Below are 21,699 nucleotides of genomic sequence, written 5' to 3' on the forward strand. Positions count from 1 at the left end.
GGCAGTGGGTGTAGCATAGGTGATGGCAGCAGCATTGGTGAGACAACCCTCTGCTTCTCGCGCAGTCCATGCTGGTGTTAGCAGCTGGGAAGGCCAGTCCCCAGGCCCACAGGTGGTATATACAGGTGAGTGCCAGCTGTGATGGTAGTGGTACGTTGGGTGGGCCTGACCTGAGGCCTCTGAGAGGAGTGCTCAGGTGCCAATGGTGGTGGTACCTGCTTAAGACTCAGAAGGTGTGTGTGGGACCCAGCATGCATGAGCTCCCTCTCGGCAGCAATTCCATCGCGAGGTCTCTAGGCAGCTCCCTATGTTAGTCTCAGAGTCTGTGAGGGCCGAAGGGCTCTCCTGTGGCTAGGACTGCAGGAATTCACATGGGAATGTGGATCACTGGAGGTCTCTCATTTACCCTTTCCTCACACTGGGGAGCCTCCCCAGGCTCCCAGCTAATCCTGGCTGAGCAGGCTCCCTTGGTTCCCTCTCCTTCCCTGCCTTAGGTGTTTCCTGTGACTTCCCTGTTGAACCTCAGTGTTCTCTGTTAGATGATCTGTTCAAAGTGTGATTATCTTTGGTTCTTCTTTGTGGAGGGGGTGAGCACCAGATGCCTCTAGTCAACCATCTTAAAGCCTCTCCCAAACCTAAATTTTACTGATGCTTTCATGATTCACATTTTCTTTAATCTACAACTATTTGAAGCCAAAACTGTTCATTTATGCCACATATACCTGACAGGGTGTGCCATTTAAAACTGCCCCTATTTTAGGACCTAAATTGCCTGTTGTTCTTTTTGTCATTTCAAATGACTTGCATTCTGTTTATTAAACATCTCTAGTATTTTCACACTCCGGTCAATATGATGCGTAAACCCAGAAACAATATGCTACCCAGAATGATGTGATTGGTGTTGTTATTGTCTGAATATCTTTAATCTCAGACTGGAAGATTAATTGTAAAGGATAACACATTAGTGTACTACGTTTATTATTTAAAATATGGTACATGTGATTATATATTCTACTGAGTCATAAGGTTTTATGCTGTACTAAAGAAAACTAGAAATACCAAAAGATTTCTAAGGGATAGGGGAAGCAGCTGTAGAATCGAATAAAACTGAGGAGTGATAATAAAGGGTGCCTGTAGGCTCTTACATGTTTGTACACTGAAACAGTACTTTGTCAGATCCTATTTTGTGCAGGATGTGTTACTAAAATTACGGCAAAAAGATTCTGATACTTTATCTAAAAGGAAAAGCACTTCAGAAGCATAAAACCTACTGAAAATGCCACATCCACCAGGAAAGTAATTTTTTTGCTCTTGGCTACAGACATAAGACAAATTTTCAAACTGGTAACAAGCATATAGCTCTGTACCCAAGTATAGTACCGAATCATAACCATACAGCCGCCCATGGTGATGGCAATTCAATTACAAAACAAGAGTAAAAAGCTAAGATACTATTATTTGGGTTCCTCAGTGATATATTAAGCAACTTATATTTAATTATGGCCTTAATTATAGGATTGTATAATAAACTCACATTATACTTTCAAAGACATACTACTCTAATGTATTAACCCATTTATGCTGGAGGTTGTAAGTGTGTGTGTGTGTGTGTGTGTGTGTGTGTGAAAAATCAGACCTACTGAGATGACCTTGAGCAGGATATAAATAACTCCCACAAGCTCAGCATTCCAATAATGGAACACCAGGCATAAATGGGTTAAAATGTGAATGACAAATATTAAGCAGATATTAATTAATCTGGTACTTAGAAGAAGTTGAAAAGTAGGGAGGATTTCAGAAAAGAGCAAGGGTTTAAAAGTCTAGCTAACCTTACTAGTCTGCAATCACTCCCACCCACATCTGTAATATCCTTAATCATTTCTTGGATGAAATTCCACATTAGCATTTAATCCCTTTACAGCTTAGTATCTATGGGGATGAGTGTTAGGATACAGGTCTAGGAAGCAGGTAACGCTGCTTTGAGGAGTCTGAGAGGCAGCTTACCTAGGGCAGTAAGAACCACTGGGCACTCTGGGAAATGCGTCATTAAAAACCATTTCATGGCTGGGCGTGGTGGCTCATGCCTGTAATCCCACCACTTTGGGAGGCAGAGGTGGGCGGATCACGTGAGGTTAGGAGTTCGAGACCAGCCTGGCCAACATGGTGAAACCCCATCTCTACTAAAAATACAAAAATTAGCCGGGTGTGGTGGCGCATGCCTGTAATCCCAGCTACTCAGGAGGCTGAGGCAGGAGAATCACTTGAACCCAGGAGGCGGAGGTTGCAGTAAGCTGAGATTGCACCACTGCACTCCAGCCTGGGCAGCAGATCAAGACTCCCTCTCAAAAAAAAAAAAAAAAAATTCGTGGAGAACCAAAATAAAAGAAACAATAATTCAAGGCCATTGCAGTTAGGTCACCTATTCTATAGTGTGGCAGGTGAGATTAAAATATCAGTTCTCCTTAAATAAATGACTTACTCCTCCTGGCATTTCAGACTGTTTTCCATTTCCTGATTAAAGGTTCAGCTTGTGGAGTGAGACAGATCCAGTTTCAAATCTGGGCTCTACCCTTTATGGGCTGTATGACTGTTGGAAAGATCCCTAACCCCTCTATGCCTTAATTCCTTCATTTCTAAATTAGGAAAAATAACAGAAGAAATCCAATAGAGATCTTGTAAGTATTATATGGGATAATTCACATAAAGTGCTTAGCACAGTGTCTGGCATTTACGAAGTTTGCAATAAAAATTATTATTGTCATGGTTTTCGTTTACTGTAATTATCTGGGAGCAAGCAGCTTGTACAGATCTGTCTCACCTCCGGGCCACGGTGCCATGAGACCTCCAAGTGAGGGAGGCTAGGGGCCTAACCTGAGATGGCCACAGAGAAGGTAGAAAGAAAAGAATGGGCATAAGATAAATTATGAAGACTAAATGTCATCCTTTGAAACCAAAAGATACAAAAGAGTCCAAGATGACACAGGCTCCCAGCCGGGGTGCTCTGGAGAAAATGTTACCATGGGCAAAAAATATCAAGTCTGGAAGGAAAGCCCATATTAACAGAAAAGCTGGAAAGCTAGCAGTAATTAACCCATTTGGCTTTGCCAAAAAGGATACAAAACTACGCCACTCAATATGTTAGGCACTAGCCACATGTTGCTCCTTGGATAAAATTTAAATAAAAGTAAAAATTCAATTCCTCAGTTACACAGGCCATACATGACTAGTGGCTGCTGTATGAGGTGGCACAGATAGAGAATATTTCCATCATCTCAGATAGTTCTATTGGACAGTGTTAATTAGCTTGAGCGTCAGCAAACTTTTTCTGTCAAGCATCAGATAATAAGTATTTTAGGCTTTGTGTGCCATATGATTTCTGTTGTAACTTCTCAACTCTGTCTTTGTAATACAAAAGCAGCATTAGGCAATAAGTAAATGAATGGACATGGCTGTGTTCCAATAAAACTTTATTTTCAAAAACAAACAGATTTTTTTCCCATGGGCTATAATTTGCCAACCCCTGATCTAGAACCCTAAATTTGGAGGCACAAATCCTGTTTTAAATCTCAACTCTCAGCTACTAGCTGTGTGAGAAGCTACTTAAACTTTCCTAGCTTTAGTTTCCCAATGTATAAGATAAGCATGGTATGTTTCTCACAAAGATGCTCAGGAAATTACAAATGAATGATGTACTTAATTAAAAGGCATTTGCCCTTTCTCTCATGACTTCCAGGACTACGGCAGAAGTTCCTGAGCACATCTTCTCTCTAACCCTCCATTTCTGTCAACTAGCTCCAAGTTGATGGGTAAAGAATACTACGAAAAGGCAAAAGCCCAGGCTCAGAATTCTTTCATCTGGGCCTTTTTACTGAACCTATGGACACACTCTCAGCAGCACTCATCCTGCAGCTCTGAACTTCCTGCAGGAGTTCAGAAAGCCAGAAAGTCTTCCTACTTGGATTGCAAAGATGATACTTTTCTTGAATTTGCTCTGAAAAGTCCTTGAATTTCCCATAAATCAGGTAGCAACAGGTCTGGAGAATGCTCCTACACCATCCTAAGCCTCAAACATAGAGGTCAGAGGCAGCAAATGCCAGCATTTGCCTACTTTCTTCCTTTTAGCTTGGCTAAGCCAAGGCAAGCGACAAGGAGAGAAAGTGAAATTGTTGCAACCTTTGGCTGCAGTCAAGGAATTCTGGGGGGTTCATCTCAGTTCAGTGCATTCAAGAAGAGAAAGTGCTTCCTGTTGTTCCTTGGCCATAACCATGTACAGGAGTTCAGAGAGTCAGCCACACCTTGTATGCTCTGGATATGGCCTAAATTCATGCTGTCTTAGCAAATGTTGTCATTTGTCCTCCATTTGCCTGCAGGCTTCATCCCTGGCTGGTTTTCTCTCTCTCCAGAGCAAACATTTAGCAACCACTGTGTTGAGTGCCTGTGTGTGTGTCTGTGTGTGTGTGTGTGCGTGTGCGTGTGTGTGATCTCCAGTACCCTCCTGCTACTTCCCTGTGACTACCAAAAATACCATTATCTTTTCATTTATTTCCTTTACTCTGTAAGTATCACCCTCTTCCCTAATTCCTTCTGTCTTCAGACTTCCCCCATCAAGCTCTTCACAGAATTCACCTGAAAATCAGACTGGACTGGTTCAAATCGCAAATCCTAAAGGAACTCTACATGTCTCTGTGATGTTACATGTGGTAAATTCAGAGGAAAGAGAAATAAATCTTCTCACTCAACACTGGTAAAGAGCCCAGGTTTTCACTTCGAACTCTCAACTGGAACACTTAACTAGCAACAAACGTCTCTTAATACTTATCAGTTCAGCTGTTGTAGCTGAACCATAAAATTGAATTATTTATTTTTCAAATAAGAATGGATGGTTGTTTAATAAGTTCAGAATTATTTGGGCAATGACAGGGAAAATAAATGCTAAGGAAATGTGCAAGTGTTTCAAAAATCTCATTGGCAGATTTCTACAATCTTATTAAAACCTGGATGTCTGCCCTCAACTCTAGACATCAGATCTGGTCAAAGTTTCACAGAGCGTTTTGTGACTAGTTCTGCAAGTTTACCTAATCAGCAACCTTCAATATAAGAATTGTAACCAGACTACAAGTCAAATTATAAAAGGGTGGAAAAAGCATTCACAACAAACTCTATATCCAAACTCTACAATCTTTACGTTTAAATTATAAAATGATTTAACATATTTATTCATGTGATTCAAATCAGCCAAAAATGATCCCCTAAGTTATCTGGATGTCATCAACAATGTGATTTTTGGCCTGAAATTTCCAAATCCTTGCATCAGTTTCAAAGGTAATTTGTGTGCAAATGTAATTTTATGGTCTAATTTTACCACCCGTTAGGAAAGCCTTATAATTAGGTGTCTGTCTGCTTCATGATCAGAACTGTTTGTAAAAGAACAAAGAAAAGAGGACTTACGTGTAAAACTTCCTAATCTGCAGTTGACAGTTTTTAAAGGAAAAGAGTAGTAATTAGTGATAACATTTCAAAAGACTCAACAAACTCACCTAAAAGTAATAAATGAGACTGTCATTTTTATTTTACTACATTTGTCTTTATTTTATCACCTCTACATATCTCACCTTAGGGCAAAGAGTTAAGAGAGATAAGCTTCGTTAAAAATGAATGGCAGTAAACTCATGAAGAACATGTCAACCAAATGGCAAATTTCAAACTAGACAAGAAAGATGCAGCTCATTATATACCAAAGCCACATTAAAAAATAAATAAAAGTGGCCGGGCATGGTGGCTCACACCTATAATCCCAGCACTTTGGGAGGCTGAGGCGGGTGGATCACCTGAGGTCATGAGTTCAAGACCAGCCTGACCAATATGGCAAAACCCTGTCTCTACTAAAAATACAAAAAATTAGCTGGGCGTGGTGGCACATGCCCATAATCCCAGCTACATGGGAGGCTGAGGTAGGAGAATCATTGGAACCTGGGAGGCAGAGGTGGCAATGAGTGGAGATCACACCATTGCACTCCAGCCTGGGTGACAAAAGTGAAACTCTGTCTCAAAAATAAATAGATCGATAGATAGATAGACAGATAGATAGATAAAAACAAAAACTTGCAGGAAAGAAACTAATACACAGTTGCTCTTAAAATTATCCTATTAGTTTTCTGCCATGCAGCCATTTAAACTGTATATAATCTTTAAAAATCTGCAGTGCTACAAGGCCCATGTCTATAGTCATGCTACTCAGCAGGCTGAACAGTGATCACTTGAGTCCGGGATTTGAGTCCAGCCTAGGCAACATAGCAAGATCCCATCTCTTTAAAAAAAATCTTGCAGTGCTTACCTATAATAATGGGCATGATTACTTTAAAAATAAGACATTCTTAAAAATCTCAAATCTGCATTTGAAAACTTTACACCTAAAATGCATTCCTCTCTAATGGCATATGATCTGTAGTGATTACATGGATTAATTTACACGGAGAGGGAGTATCTCTTTGGTGAAACTATATTTCAGAACAAATATTAGAACATGTGGTTTAATGAAGGATTTTTACCCTTATCAGAAACAAGGGAAAATCTCAGAAACATTTTTAAGGCAAAACAGTATAACTTAGGGTCATTTTGGTGGGTTTAAAGAACAAGACAATATCTGAAATTAGAACTGAATTAGAAAATCTAAAACACAGGGCCTTGGTAACTATTTTCCAGACTCTTCCAATTGAGAAAGAAGTGAAACCTCATTAAATCAGAGTCCAGTGACTCAGAATTTGGAATAATTAAAGGCAGAAGCTGGGACACAGTTCAATTCAACCTAAAGAATGCTTAAAATACTGTATTTATGAAGGAAAAACTTACTGTCATCTCTCAGGTACCAAAAAAGTTTGATATGTCCATTTTAATTCTCTCTTTTCTTTTCATCAAAGCATATTTCCTCAGTGTGCTTAGTCTCTATTCAGAGTTTTAGCTATTATATTTTTATCACCACAATAAAAATGCATTTTAGAGAAGGTTCCATGATATCAATTTATTTTACTACATCAGGCAGGCCCCCTGCTTGTTATTTTAATTAATGAGGTTTTCCTGTATATTTACAAGCATTCAGTTGGCCACTGAGTATTTCCGTTCTTTTGGAAAAACCCCAAAGACAATTAATCCAAAACAGGAATAAAAAGTGATTATTACTTACGAACACAACTTGAAAAGGTAGGATCCGGCCCAAATCCTATTTTGCAGGTACATCGATAGCTGCCCATGGTATTCAAACACTCACCATTAGGGCATACACCTTGTAGCTGACATTCATTAATATCTGCAGGAAAACACAATTCTTTAGAAGGAGCAGTCAAGCCCCATTGAGCAGATTCTGGCTATACATTGCATTCACTTCCTTTTTCACTATAGTAATCTTTTAGTTATAGCGAAAAAAGGATGTAGCAGGTGTGAATAATCTTAAATCAGTTAATGTTTATTGAACATTTACAATTTATATAGCAAATATTTATTACATACCTACTACATGCCAGGTGCTAAGGATTTACTAGTGAAAAAAACTGATAAAAATTCTGGCCTTCACAGAGCTTTTGCTTTAGTGTTAGTTTATGTTAGGCATTATGGAGCATACAGGTAAGGCAAAGACTCTCACTCTAGAAGCACTGACAGTCTAACTGTACATATGAATATTTGAAAAACTAAAGAAGTGAAAAGCAGTCCAAGTCATCACAAGAACGAACTGTCATAAACTGTTAGAAGTTAAATTATGAAATTGCCTATACAGACAGTAAAAGCCACAGAAGGAAGCTGGAGGTGGGGCAGACTGTGGCACTGAGGAGGAGGTAAGGCTTTAGAGTGCTGATGTCTGGGCAGGAGCTGGATGGATGGGCGAGGAAGGGAAGGAATGACTTGTGTGGGAAACCCTGGAGCTTGAGCACAGAGCGTGGCCAGTGGATGGAGGCTCAGGAAATAATGAGTCAAACCACTGGCTGGAAAAGAAAATTCAGGAAGGTAAATAGTTGGAAACAGAGCTGGTACAATTCAGGCTGCATTTGGATTCAGTTTCATTGAGAACAGGGAGCTATACTAAAGGTTTCTGAGCAGGAGAAAGAAAGACTCAAAGACAGACTCTAGGAAAATTCACCTGGCCAACACATGGCTTGTTGAGAAGAGATTAAAAGTCTGATCACTTGAAGGGGTCATGCAAGTATGAGGTTGGTAACAGCCAGGCTGGTGACAGTGAGAACAATCAGGAAGATAAAGAATGGACAAATCTTTTTTTTTTTTTTTTTTTTTTTTTTAAGAACAACTGAAAATGCATGGTGCTTGACTGGACTACACACCATGAGAAAGTAAGAGAAAGGAGTCAAGGATGTCTGGGAGGCTCCTAATCAAAGAAAAAAGGAAAAAAAAAATCACAGTTGGTTTTGCAGAAGGAGTTCTGAGGAAGAAAGAAGGCAGGAAGAAGAGGAGTTCAGCTTTATAGTTCAAGGTCACATTGGGATACCCAAGTAGAAATACCCAGTAGCAGCAGAAGATTCAGAAATACAGTGAAAGAGGAAATCACTGCTACAAATAGACACTTAAGATACTCTGCATATGGAGATCCAGGGGGAAATCAAAGCGATTTGAAAGAGGAGGGATATAAATGAAGTGATTTTACAAAGAAAGATTATATAGTCACTTGCAAAGGTAATTAATTGAAAATCAAAAAGTTGGATACAATGGTAGCAAAACATTACTATCAGGATCATCACATAAAAAGAAAATACAGCCCTCAATCACTATTTAAGCAAATATTAATATTATTTGAACATCAATATTTCATGTTCTAAGTAGGCATCGTGATCTATACGTACATATTTTACTCAGAGCATGCAATTTTTAAGTTAATTTCAGTGATAAAATATGACACCTTCCGTGACATTCAAATGATAAGTTAATGCATATTTGCTGTATAAATTCTATGGTGTTCCAACTTGCACGTAGCTGGAAACTGGTACAGCTAGATGACACCTGGTACAGCACACAGTACAGCACCTGACCATCTCATTATTTATTGAAGTGTGTGTTGTTCTGTAATGCACTTTTATGTACAGCATGTAACTGAAAATATTCCCCCATAACTCATTCTTTTTAAGAAAACCACCATGAAGGACCAGGAAGAGTGCCAAGTCCAGTTGGAGCTTACATGGTACAAGTGAAGCCCTATTATATGTCCCAAGTAAAACCTCAAGTTTGGGTAACCAGCCAGTTGTGGTCAAGAAGGCTGGACAAAATTTCCACTCTTCTATTTCCCCTCATATCCTCACTAGGGTATGATTATTAGCATTCCTCTTCCCCTGAATGGCCTGTATTCCTGTTCATTGGCTGCACCACTACACATTCCATGATAAGATTGAGGACCCAGAATTTTCCCTTGCTAGGTGGTTTCTATAACAGCACCATCTCAGCCTTGCGGCTGGCTGCCAGGTTAATGTAGAGGTTTCCCCCCAGACTCATAAATACCTGATTTACAACCAATGCCTAGTACCCTCTTCCAATGCCCCTTCTTTGACTCTCCACACTGCTCACTGCCTTGACTCTGATGCCATGGGAATGGAGGACAGGAATTCAGACGGAAGAAAACAAACAAAATGACCAAGCAAACCTATCAGGTATAGACAGGAAGAAACAGAAACATCCACAAAGATGAAGAATCGTGTAAGACTCTTCCTGTTATGACTGTTTTAATCAGCTTGTGCCACTGGCACTGGCACCAACACTTCCCCTAATTTTGGCCCGAAGAACCCAGGAAGCCTGGGCCTTCCTTTGTGACACATTCTCACAGCTTCCAGAAAAACTGTTTCCTTCAACTGCCTTGGTTCATCTATTTTTTTATATTTCCTGAGCTACTACAAATTAGAGATTAGATTTCTGTTTCCTATATTTAACGTATATACACTAGAATATATCAATCTTAAGTATACAACTAGATGAATTTTTGCATATCCACTTGTGGTGTAACCACCACCCAGATTGTGATTAAGAACGTTTCTGGCCGGGCGGGGTGGCTCACGCCTGTAATTCCAGCACTTTGGGAGGCCGAGGTGGGCAGATCACGAGGTCAGGAGATCGAGACCATCCTGGCTAACACAGTGAAACCCCGTCTCTACTAAAAATACAAAAAGTTAGCCGGGCGTGGTGGCAGGCGCCTGCAGTCCCAGCTACTCAGGAGGCTGAGGCAGGAGAATGGCGTGAACCTGAGAGGCGGAGCTTGCAGTGAGCCGAGATCGCGCCACTGCACTCCAGCCTGGGCGACAGAGCAAGACTCCGTCTCAAAAAAAAAAAAAAGAACGTCTCCATCACCTCAGAAGGTTCTTTGTGCCCCTTCCCAGCCAACAAACAACTTATCCCCATAATTTTAACATAGGACTTCAGAAATTAATAAATTAATAAGACATTTCTAATTATTAAGAAACAGGAGCAACTGTCTAAGTGATTTTTCCTAGACAGGTAGTCACAAGCTTTCTAAATTAAAGTAAAGGATGTCAGAGACTCACAAACACGTTAAGAACAAAGCATTGGTTGAACTAAACGCATTGTATCTGGATGAGAGAAGAACATTCCAAGTGAAGACATCATCAGGCCAAAGTTTAACTACTGTTTGGAACGTGATAGGTGAATGGTAAACCAGAATTCTATTTAGACTTAACAACTGTATGGAATGTGATGGGTGAATGGTAAAGCAGAATTCTATTTATACTTAAAAACTGTATGGAACGTGATGGGTGAATGGTAAACCATAAGTCTATTCAGACTTAACAACTGTATGGAACGTGACGGGTGAATGGTAAACCAGAATTCTATTTGGACTTCATTGCCTAAAGCTATCTTCTTTCTTTAATCAAATAAAACCTGATTACAATATTTGTCATTTTATAAATAGCTTATTTTTGAAGGAATAAATTCAAATAACAATATAGTGTTTCAGGAGTCTCATATTTTTATTTATTTATTTATTTAAGATGGAGTCTTACTCTGTCACACAGGTTGGAGTACAGCGGCACAATCTCAGGTCGCTGCAACCTTCGCCTCCCAGGTTCAAGCGATTCTCCTGCCTCAGCCTCCTGAGTAGCTGGGATTACAGGCACATGCCACCATGCCCGGCTAATTTTTTTATTTTTTTTTATTTTTAGTAGAGACAGGGTTTCACCATGTTGGCCAGGCTGGTCTTGAACTCCTGACCTCAAGTGATCCGCCCACCTCGGCCTCCCAAAGTGCTCAGCCTCCCAAAGTGTGTGAGCCACTGCATCCGGCCAAGTCTCATATTTTAAAGGGTCAACAAACCTTCCTTAACAGATTCTAACTAAATCAAAAGTATTTTAATATTTAGTTTGAAAAATACATGAATTTATTCCTTGTTCTCCCTCTATAGATGACAAATTTCTCTGGAAAACTGTGGAAGTCTGTCCTTTGAAGAAGTGGTATAACCACTGCATACAGAACAACTTCCTGAGTTAAAGAATGAAGGCCAAAATAAATGGCTGAAGGGGCTCAGCACCCACATACAGCCAGTCACCATTCCCTATCCCCATCTGAGCTTTTGTGTTCAGGCAGGCAGTCTAGAAGTTTACAGAAACAGAAACTAGGAAAGAAATTCATACGGACCCATGTGCTCCTCTAGAGTAGGCAAAATCCATGAAGCTACTACAGCTAACATGAAGGAGCTTTACATACTTTTCCACTTATTTAAAACATTTACAGGTATGTCTGCCTGTATAGCCTACCACATACTTCAGCTCACAGATGAAGTTCAGGAACACAAAACTGCTTTTCTTCTAAAACTGCTCTTCTTCTAAAATGGTCAAATACTGGCAATGTCCTATGGTTCAAACTAATACAACAGAAATAAGAGGGCTGGGCTTCTATTAACCAGGTAGTAGAAGAATATAGAGTAATCAGGTATACATGCATAACAAGAGACTCCCTATGAACAACCCAACATAAAACAGCCTAAGTATTTCAGTACATGGGAATGATGCGATAAGGTGACAATGAAGTGAGGACCTTCATCTTCCTTCTACCTCATCAGGATTCTTTACATTTCTATAGCACACCATATTTCACTGGAACTTCATAACAATTCTGGATGGTGAGCAGTACAAGAATAATTATTCCATTTTACAGAGATAATTTTGTCCAAGGCCATATTTCTAAAAAGGATGGAGAGGATGGGGGAAAATAATAGGAGGAATATTCCACTAAGATCTAGCTTTTGGTCCAACTAGGACAAAATGTTATGTTACCCAGAGCAGGTCTCTGAGTTTCTCTTGATCTCAGTGTCCTCTCCTGTAACACAGAGGGGCTGAACTATATTATCCCCAAGGTTACTTGTAGTTTAAATATTCTCTGACTTCAAAACAATCTGCCAGTTGCCAGGGCTGAAAATGCCAGGGAATAAAGAAAGTATGACATTTGGTGCATAATATATTACGAACAGCACAAGTGCCCTTCTGGGAAATAAATATATTTTTATGCATCTCTTCTCCTACAGGAAAGTATGTATGTTTAACAAAGTGAGTAAGAATTTACTGTCTTCTTAGTGACGCAAGTTTATACAGGAAATGAGGCATGTCGAACAGGAGTCAGGACAAGGTAAGAACAGGACATGAGCATCTTTCTACTGTGTGAAAATATGAAGCTTTCTGGAGATTCATCTGTGTGTGTTCAGCTTTTGCTAGTAAATATAAATTCCATGACAGAATTCCATTAGCAGTATGCCTTCCACTTGAAAGCAGAAAAATACCTCTTAGTACAAATACTTTTCCCAGACAGACTATTAAGTTATTTAATAAGGATCACTTACTTTAAGTACAGGAGTTTACTTTAAGAAAATATATATATTTCTTAAACTTCCAAAGAACAACTTTGCACTGGGTAGACATACCACGAAGGAACATGAAGATATTCTATAGGGTACACACAGGCTTAGACACTTTTAAGGGAACTAATCTATAGATCTTCAGCCTTCAGATGTTTCTTTTTGAAGTCATCTGCCTAAGAATATATTTGCCAATCTTCCTTTCCTATCTTCCCCTTTCCTCAGGGCCTTCTTGTTCTTGACCAAGTCAAGGCATACCTCTTGTCAATCCAGAATCTTTCTAGGCCTTTCTAAGTACACTGTCTTGAAAGGTAAAATTCTCACAGGCACAGAATAAATGAACAATTCACAAATATATCAACCCCAGTATAGAGTCACAGAAAAAGTAATGAGTCCGATTTGTTTCATAAGAAGATCTGGCTTTACCAATTAGGTTAAATGGCAGAGACTGTTTATCAACAGCATGAACCAATTCTGCAGCTCCAAAGTTTTGATGAAATTATTTAATGCACACATACAATATAAATGTGCCAGAAATTAACCTATTGTATCCACTTGACTTTTTAATGAAAATGTAGATGTCAGCTTAAAGATATGTGAACACATAACTTTTTCAAAATTATTCTAGGAGATTAAGAAAAAAATATTTGAAAACCAATGTTCTAGAGCAATTTTACCCAAGGCATTTTACACAAAACACAGACTTTGTGAGACCTCTGCTAAAAGAGGGGTTTTGCAGCCAAATATGTTTGAGAAATACTGCCTATTCTATATACATAAGCATATTTAAAACCTGAGGAGTCCTTTGGCAAAATCTCTTGTTTTTCTGTGTTTAACTTGGTTTTTCTGCACATTTGGCTGTGGGACCCTTTTTAACACACAATCTATTAACATCCTTCTGAACTGGTCATCCGTGGAAACATTTTTGTGAAATGCTGCTCTCTGGGGCCAGCTTCAAAGACTATTGTACGAGTCTCTTCTTGATTATATTTGCTTCTACCTAGGCCCCACTGCCGTTAAAAGCCTACCCACCATCCTGTAACTGTCCCATGATTATAAAATGACCATCCACCATAGGATGGATTCAATCACTGGACTCACTGAAAAAAGTCAAACCACTGTGGGAGCAACTCCTTTCCTTCCAATTCTTCTGTCTTCGGGGTAACATGATAAAGGAATTATCAGAGCCCAGAGAACAGCTTGCATTTATTTCTTGACACATGTGTGCTACACATGGACGACGCTGCTAGCAACACACACTTACGCTGTTGGTCTTGGATTCATGACTACAGTCTACAGATATTACATAAACTTCTCCTTGAAATATTCACAGTAACATGAATCCATCATGGGCTTTCTTCATCACTCATAATACAGTAGGCATCTTCCCATTCATTTTATAGCCACAGAGATTAAGGTCAAAGAGCTATTGAAAAATACAATGTGCTAATGACTCACTTCACCACTGTCTTTCCTGAGGAAGAGTTAATAAAATAAACAGACATTTCCTTTTTGAATCCTATCCCAGCATAGTAAGAGGACACACCAGAAAAATAATTCTAAAATGCACAGGAATGGGTCCCAATTTGATTTGCAAATGCTGAAATAGGGTGCTCAGGTCCAGATCAAAAACTGTTTAAATTCTTACTGAAAATACTGTGCATATTTAAACTAGAAAGTGCAGCAGTAGTTCTAAGAGGATGACCAGAACAGTTAACACTTTCAAATCAGTAAATTATCTATCAGTTCCCACTGAGCCATTGACCATCGTAAAACATGATCTGGCATCAAACTAAGTACATGACAGTTTCTGAGATTAAATGAAAATACAATAGAAAATTATGATTAACCTCTGGCAGGCTAAACAAAGGAATATTAAACATTTCTAAGCGTTTTGAAGAACTGAATTATCAAGTCTGGTTGACCGCAGTCTTAGTTCTTACCTGTTGGTTTTCTACTATTATTTCCAAAACATATACCAAGAACAATATATTCTAAGTTTCATCTTTTTTTAAAATTATATTTAAGTTCTTGGATACACGTGCAGAATGTGCAGGTCTGTTACCTAGGTATAAAAGTGCCATAGTGGTTTGCTGCACCCATCAACCCGCCATCTACGTTAGGTATTTCTCCTAATGCTATCCCTCCCCTAGCCCCCCACCTCCCAACAGGCCCCAGTGTGTGATGTTCCCCTCCCTGTGTCCATGTAATCTCACTGTTCAACTCCCACATATGAGTGAGAACATGTGGTGTTTGGTTTTCTGCTTCTGTGTTAGTTTGCTAAGAATGATGGTTTCCAGCTTCAGCCATGTCCCTGCAGAGGACATGAACTCATCCTTTTTTATGGCTGCATAGTATTCCATGGTGTATATGTGCCACATTTTCTTCATCCAGCCTATCATTGATGGGCATTTGGGTTGGTTCCAAGTCTTTGCTATTGTGAACAGTGCTGCAATAAACATATGTGTGCATGTGTCTTTACAGTAGAATGATTGATAATCCTCTGGGTATATACCCAGTAATGGGATTGCTGGGTCAAATGGTATTTCTGGATCCAGATCCTTAAAGAATCACCACACTGTCTTCCACAATGGTTGAACCAATTTACACTCCCACCAACAGTGTAAAAGCCTTCCTATTTCTCCATATCCTCTCCACCAGCATCTGTTGTTTCCTGACTTTTTAATGATCGCCATTCTAACTGACATGAGATGGTATCTCATTGTGGTTTTGATTTGCATTTCTCTAATGACCAGTGATGATGAGCTTTTTTTCATGTTTGTTGGCTGCATAAATGTCTTCTTTTGAGAAGTGTCTGTTCATATCCTTCACCTACTTTTTGATGGAGTTGTTTGATTTTTTTCCATGTAAATTTGTTTAAGTTCTTTGTAGATTCTGGATATTAGCCCTTTGTCAGATGGATAGACTGCAAAAATGTTCCCCCATTCTGTAGGTTGCCTGTTTGCACTCATGATAGTTTCTTTTGCTGTGCAGAAGCTCTTTAGTTTAATTAGCTCCCATTTGTCAATTTTGGCTTTTTTTGCCATTGCTTTTGGTGTTTTAATCATGAAGTCTTTGCCCATGCCTATGTCCTGAATGGTATTGCCTACGTTTTCTTCTAGGGTTTTTATGGTTTTAGGTCTTACATTTAAGTCTTTCATCCATCTTGAGTTAATTTTTGTATAAGGTGTGAGGAAGGGGTCCAGTTTCCGTTTTCTGCATATACAGTTACTGTAGCCTTGTAGTATAGTTTGAAGTCAGGTAGTGTGATGCCTCCAGTTTTGTCCTTTTTGCTTAGGATTGTCTTGGTTATACAGGCTCTTTTTTGGTTCCATATGAAATTTAAAGTAGTTTTTTCTAATTCTGTGAAGGAAGTCAATGGTGGCTTGATGGGGATAGCATCGAATCTATAAATTACTTTGGGCAGTATGGCCATTTTCATGATATTGATGCTTCCTATCCAGGAGCATGGAATGTTTTTCCATTTGTTTGTGTCCTCTCTTATTTCTTTGAGCAGTGGTTTGTAGTTCTCCTTGAAGAGGTCCTTCACATCCCTTGTAAGTTGTATTCCTAGGTATTTTATTCTCTTTGTAGCAATTGTGACTGGGAGTTCACTCATGATTTGGCTCTCTGTCTGTCTATTATTGGTGTATAGGAATGCTTGTGTCTACAGCCATACCACCCTGAATGTGCCCGATCTCGTCTAAGTTTCATCTTTATGCCCACATCACTCTTATATATTCCCAAAAACCTTCTAGAAAGAAATAAACGTAGCAACTCACTTATGATAATGCAACTGAAGGCAACTTTAGAGACAAAGCTGTAACTTTGGGGCAATGGGGCCTAAGCAGAGAAGTCAGAGAAGAACAAGATGGAAGAGGGGAAAAGGTGTTTAAATAAAAACATCAATGGATATTTTCACTTTATAAGGCAGAATTCTAAAAATAAAAATTGTGCTGGCCATATAGTGTTGAGTGAAAGAAGCCAGACACTAAAGAAAACACTTACTGAATTATTTGAAAGTTCATAAGATAAAATTGATCTGAAGTTGAAAGGGTAGTGATAAGCTCTAGAAAAGAGGGAGCTACACACATACACACACAGACACACACACACCACTACTTATCTCACAAGGTTGTCTCCAATGCACTTAACACAATGGCTCCACTGAATAGTCATTCAACAAAAGTTAGCATAAACAAATAAAAAATAAAAATAAAAAAACAAGTTAGCAAAATATATAAATAAGTAGATTGAAAAGTTGTGTAAGGCAATCACGAACAAAAAGTAAATTTACTAATATTAGAAAAAGGAAAATTATCACATTCTTATGCAAACAATATCATAAGAAGAAAAGCTCCATGGGTCAGAAGCTACCATTATAATCTAGCTCTAGACCAAAGGCCCCAAACTCCAAGTGGAAATTTCCATAAAATTGCTAGACAGTAAAAGGAAAAGGGTGGGGAGGATGAAAATAAACTTCTGATTCAAAGTGAGCTTATCAACCCAATTAAAAATTTTAATGCTTGTTTGCTAAGAAACTAATTGAAGCCAATGATTTGAACACAAATATTCTCTAGATGAGAATAATTTTACGAAATGGTCTTACCAAGATTCTTTAAGGATTTTTAGCATGCCTTAACCAGTTAAATGCATACTTAAAGAATATAAAACAAGAACAGGTAGCTATGAACAATAATTTATTAGAAACCTTGGAAATGAAAAACAGTCTTAAAATTAAAAATGTAACAAATGAGATAAAGCCTAGATGGGCATAGTAAAGCAGAAATTAGAAAATTGGAAAATGGAACTGAGATAACCATTCAAAATGCAGCAAAAAAGAGAATAAAAAGACAAAAGATTTTTTAAGAGCCATGAAAAACACGCTCCAACTTTTGTTTAATGAGAGTTTCAGCAGAAAAGCATGGTGGAAAGTGATATTTGAAGACATAATAAGTGAACACTTTTCAAATTTGAGGAAAGACATGAGTTTTCAGATTGACATTACACTGAGTAAAATAAAGATAAATCTAAATATAGACACATAATGATAAAACTACAGAACATAAAGAATTAGGAGATTATCTCAAAAGAGAGAAACACATTATCTACAAAGGAAGAGGTGTCAAAACACAGAAGTCAGAAGACTTTGGTATAATGTAGTCAAGCACCACTAGAAAACAACTATCAACCTGGAATTGTACACACGAGTAGTCTCATTATAAAATGAGTGCAAAATAAAGATATTTTCAGACACATAAAGTATATACTTTAGTGACCCTCACTAAAGGATCTGTTAAAGAATATAACCCCAAAATACAGATTAACCAGATAAAAATACAAGATAGCAGTCAAATTTGAATTTCAAATAAATAATTTGAGATGTACTTACTTTAAAAACGTATTTGTTGTTTATCTGAAATTCAAATTTAACTGGGTGTTCTGGATTTTATTTGGCAAATCCTCCCCAAAAGAAGAAACAAATGCAGGAAACAAGCACAGGATACAAGAAATACTGCCATCAGAAAAATGACAGTAAATTCATTTAACTATTAGCTATATGAGGGAAAAAGGCTTTATTTCCATTAGGTACACCTTTGACAATACCTGTAAAATAATGACTCTGGTCTAAGCCACAAATCCATTTTCTTTCAAATATCCAAGAGGTTGCCATAATGGCCTTTCAGTGTTCCATCAACAAAGATGCTCTCCTTGATCAAACTCTAGTCAGGCTCCTCTGAACCCTCTTCTCAACTAGCTCTGACTTCATGTATGCTTCTGTATTTGTCTCTGCATTGTCCAGTTTTAGCTAATATCCTGTTAAGTTAGTTTAGCCAGAATCCCCCATGCTGGATATCTGATTGGGTTCCTCATCTTTCACCAACCCCTAGGTAATGTCTGGTCACCCTGATCTGCCTTCAGCAAGAATACCCTCCTAGGTTGGTTGAGCCAGAATCCCCCCTTACCCCTCATGTGTCCTCTTAGTAATTTTTCATCCACTGATATCACACTCTCACCCTCACTCCTTGGTGATACATTTTTACTTTTCCTTATTTTCAGAGTTGAGCCCAATCTCTCTCCCCTACCCCAAAACTCCACTGCAGTAGTTCTTATACCTGTTACAACAGTTACCTGAATAAAATCTGTCTTACTGTTCTTTAATGAACGTTATAAACAATATTTTTCTTTAACATTATGTTAAAAGCAGAACAAATCCAATAAGTGTTTTCCCAGCACGTATCACAAAGCCCATAATTAATCGCATGCAAATGGTGTGATTAATCATAAGAGCTTTGCCTTAAGATTCTCAATCATTTCACCTCATTCTACATGTCTGTTTTAATCCAGCACTATGCTACAAGACACATTCTTTTCTCCAGCCAGGCAGGCTTTCTTGGGGGTCTCACCTGCACTTTCTAGTGCTCGTTTATCTAGTGTTCTCAAAGCATTCAAAGACCAATCTGCCTTTACCTGTTCACAGTACTGCAGTTCACACTCAGTATTTTTTTGGTAATCATTAAGAGGTCTGAAATGCAAGCTACAGTCCAGACAAGCGCTTTGTAGCCAAAAAGTCCTTATGCAGAATATTGATCAAGACTGTGGAGTCTCATTTAATAACAGATATGCCCCCTGAAAACAAGTACATTATCTCTTCTTTTGTCCAAACAAAATGTGATTTCAGATGCACTCTGAGGAACTTTTTATCTAAAAGGAGCCTAGGCTGAAAGTTTTGGTAATGAGTATTCTTGTGCCTCAATGTATCGGTTTCATAAATTTATTTTATTAAAGCAGAACGAGTATAATAAAACGATGCTGAAAGAAGGTTATGTGGCTAGCTCTTTCCTATTTCCTTTAATGGGCTCATAGGGAGCCAGCTAAAATTCAGCTAGTTCGAAGAGTAAATAAAGCACATTGCATCTTGCTCATTCAAAGTGATTTCATTACACTAAATTCTAAGGGCAGGAACAATGTCTTACCCATCATTCATCACACATACTTTCAGTCTAAAGCTAGGAGTGCCCCAGCGATTAATGTTTGTGGAATACTGAGTCATTTAAAAAGTCTTCGAGATGATCTATGAAAAACGAATATACATACACTGAATTATAAAAGTGTAGATGTCTTTTAATTACATTCAGCACGTGCTGAGGTACTGTGGTATTGCCCACAGTACGTGCTAAAAATGTAGCAAATAATACTAAGTTGATTTTATCCTTGTAAACTGAAACTGGTAAGTGACTTTGGTATGTCAAAAGAGATACTTGCTTTTAATAAAATCACTCAACAGACTGATTCCCCAAGTACTTTCAGAACCAAATTCTATTTTTGAAACTTAGATTTACATCTAACTTTTTAAGAACCCACTTATGGCAAAATATGGACAAAAGAGAGTACTCAGTATTTCCACTCAGGGAAGGACTGAGTTTTAAAGAAAAGCAGCATGGACGTAGGAGCTCTTAGTATTATTTCATTTAATTCTAGTTCTACATCAGACCTTTATAGCATAATAATCAAATGACAAATGCTGCTCTAGATCCATCAGAGCATTTAACTGTATTGTTTGTTATGATAAATGAAGCAAATTATAACAATTCCATAATGCTGAGAGTAGCAAGGCTGTTTTGGAGCTCCGTGTGTGTATATGTAATAAATCATTCCTTTGAAAAGATAATTGCAGCACCACTGGAGAGGAGGAAAAAAAACAACTTTGAAGGCAATTATTTGAAAGCTCCTCAAATTAACATGTATACAGCTGGTTCTTTGTTACTGACTGCACATTAGTAAAAGTTGTTTCAGGACATTAGTTCACTTAGTTGAAGGAAATAATGTAATTCTAGTTATTAACCACTTTAATTTTAAAAGTGCTTTGTAAACTGAGAAGACATTAGACTGTAAGAACAATGTGGAAGGCACAAGCAATTAGATGCTAAATGGGCTCCTTTTGAAAACCTTTAGGAAAACAAAATCAAAAAGCTTCAAGGTTCTAGGAAAACTGAATGTACATATGTAATGTGAGCAAGTTCGATTTCATTTTACTGACCATCAATATCACAAAGGGAGTGAAATTAAGCCCTTCTCTCAATAGTAATTTCAATAGATTTACTGAATGAAATCATATTATGAGTCAAATGCCTTTGTAATGTAATTTAGCAGTGCCTCGAGGACCCATGAAATAGAATTTTGTGTGTTACTTCACTTTAGAATCATTGCCAAAAAGTATAACACTGCTTTACAAATATCCTCCAGAGACCTAAGCCAGGATTTGGTGTTACCAGTAGACCATCAGTGAATTGACCAAGGCGGAACCACCTAATATGCTCAGTATGAACAAAGTTTGCTGAGGGTCAGTCAGCCGTACCGACAGAGGAAAATGCAAAAAAACTCATGCAATTACTTGAATAAGTCTCCATTCTAACATACAAAATAGATAGCAAGTGATTACTTGCAAATTTGCACTTCTATCACTTCTAAAGTGGTATTTTTATTAATATAAATTGTTCAAAACATTAATCAGCCAGTAGAAGAAATGTATTGTACAACTTTCTCTCCCTCCCTCTCTCCTTCCTTCCTCCCTGCCTTCTTTCTTTTTAGAGACAGGGTCTCACTTTGTTGCCCAAGCTTCAGTGCAGTGGCACGATCGTAGCTCACTGCAGCCTCGAACTCCTGGACTCAAGCAACCCTTCTGCCTCAGCTTCTCAGTAGCTGGGATTACAGGCATGCACCACCACACCCAGCAAATTTTTATTTTATTTTTTTTGTAGAGACAGGGTCTTGCTTTGTTGCCCAGGCTGGTTTTAAACTCCTAGCCTCAAGCAATCCTTTTGCCTCAGCCTCCCAAAGTGCTGGGAATA

The 21,699-nt window shown here is 38.4% G+C and overlaps 1 protein-coding gene across 20 annotated transcripts in view; it reads right to left on the bottom strand.

Annotated features, from left to right (window-relative positions):
- Positions 1–21,699, bottom strand: part of LTBP1 (latent transforming growth factor beta binding protein 1) — a 452,205-nt gene that overhangs the window by 147,713 nt on the left and 282,793 nt on the right. For all 20 annotated transcript variants that reach the window (XM_034952914.4, XM_034952918.4, XM_063594991.1 and 17 more), the window contains one exon: positions 7,181–7,303. In XM_034952914.4, the coding sequence (XP_034808805.2) occupies positions 7,181–7,303 (123 nt within the window). The remainder of the gene's footprint in view (positions 1–7,180; positions 7,304–21,699) is intronic.

The sequence above is a fragment of the Pan paniscus genome, chromosome 12, assembly GCF_029289425.2.
Source record: "Pan paniscus chromosome 12, NHGRI_mPanPan1-v2.0_pri, whole genome shotgun sequence".
In the NCBI taxonomy this organism is placed as follows: domain Eukaryota; kingdom Metazoa; phylum Chordata; class Mammalia; order Primates; family Hominidae; genus Pan; species Pan paniscus.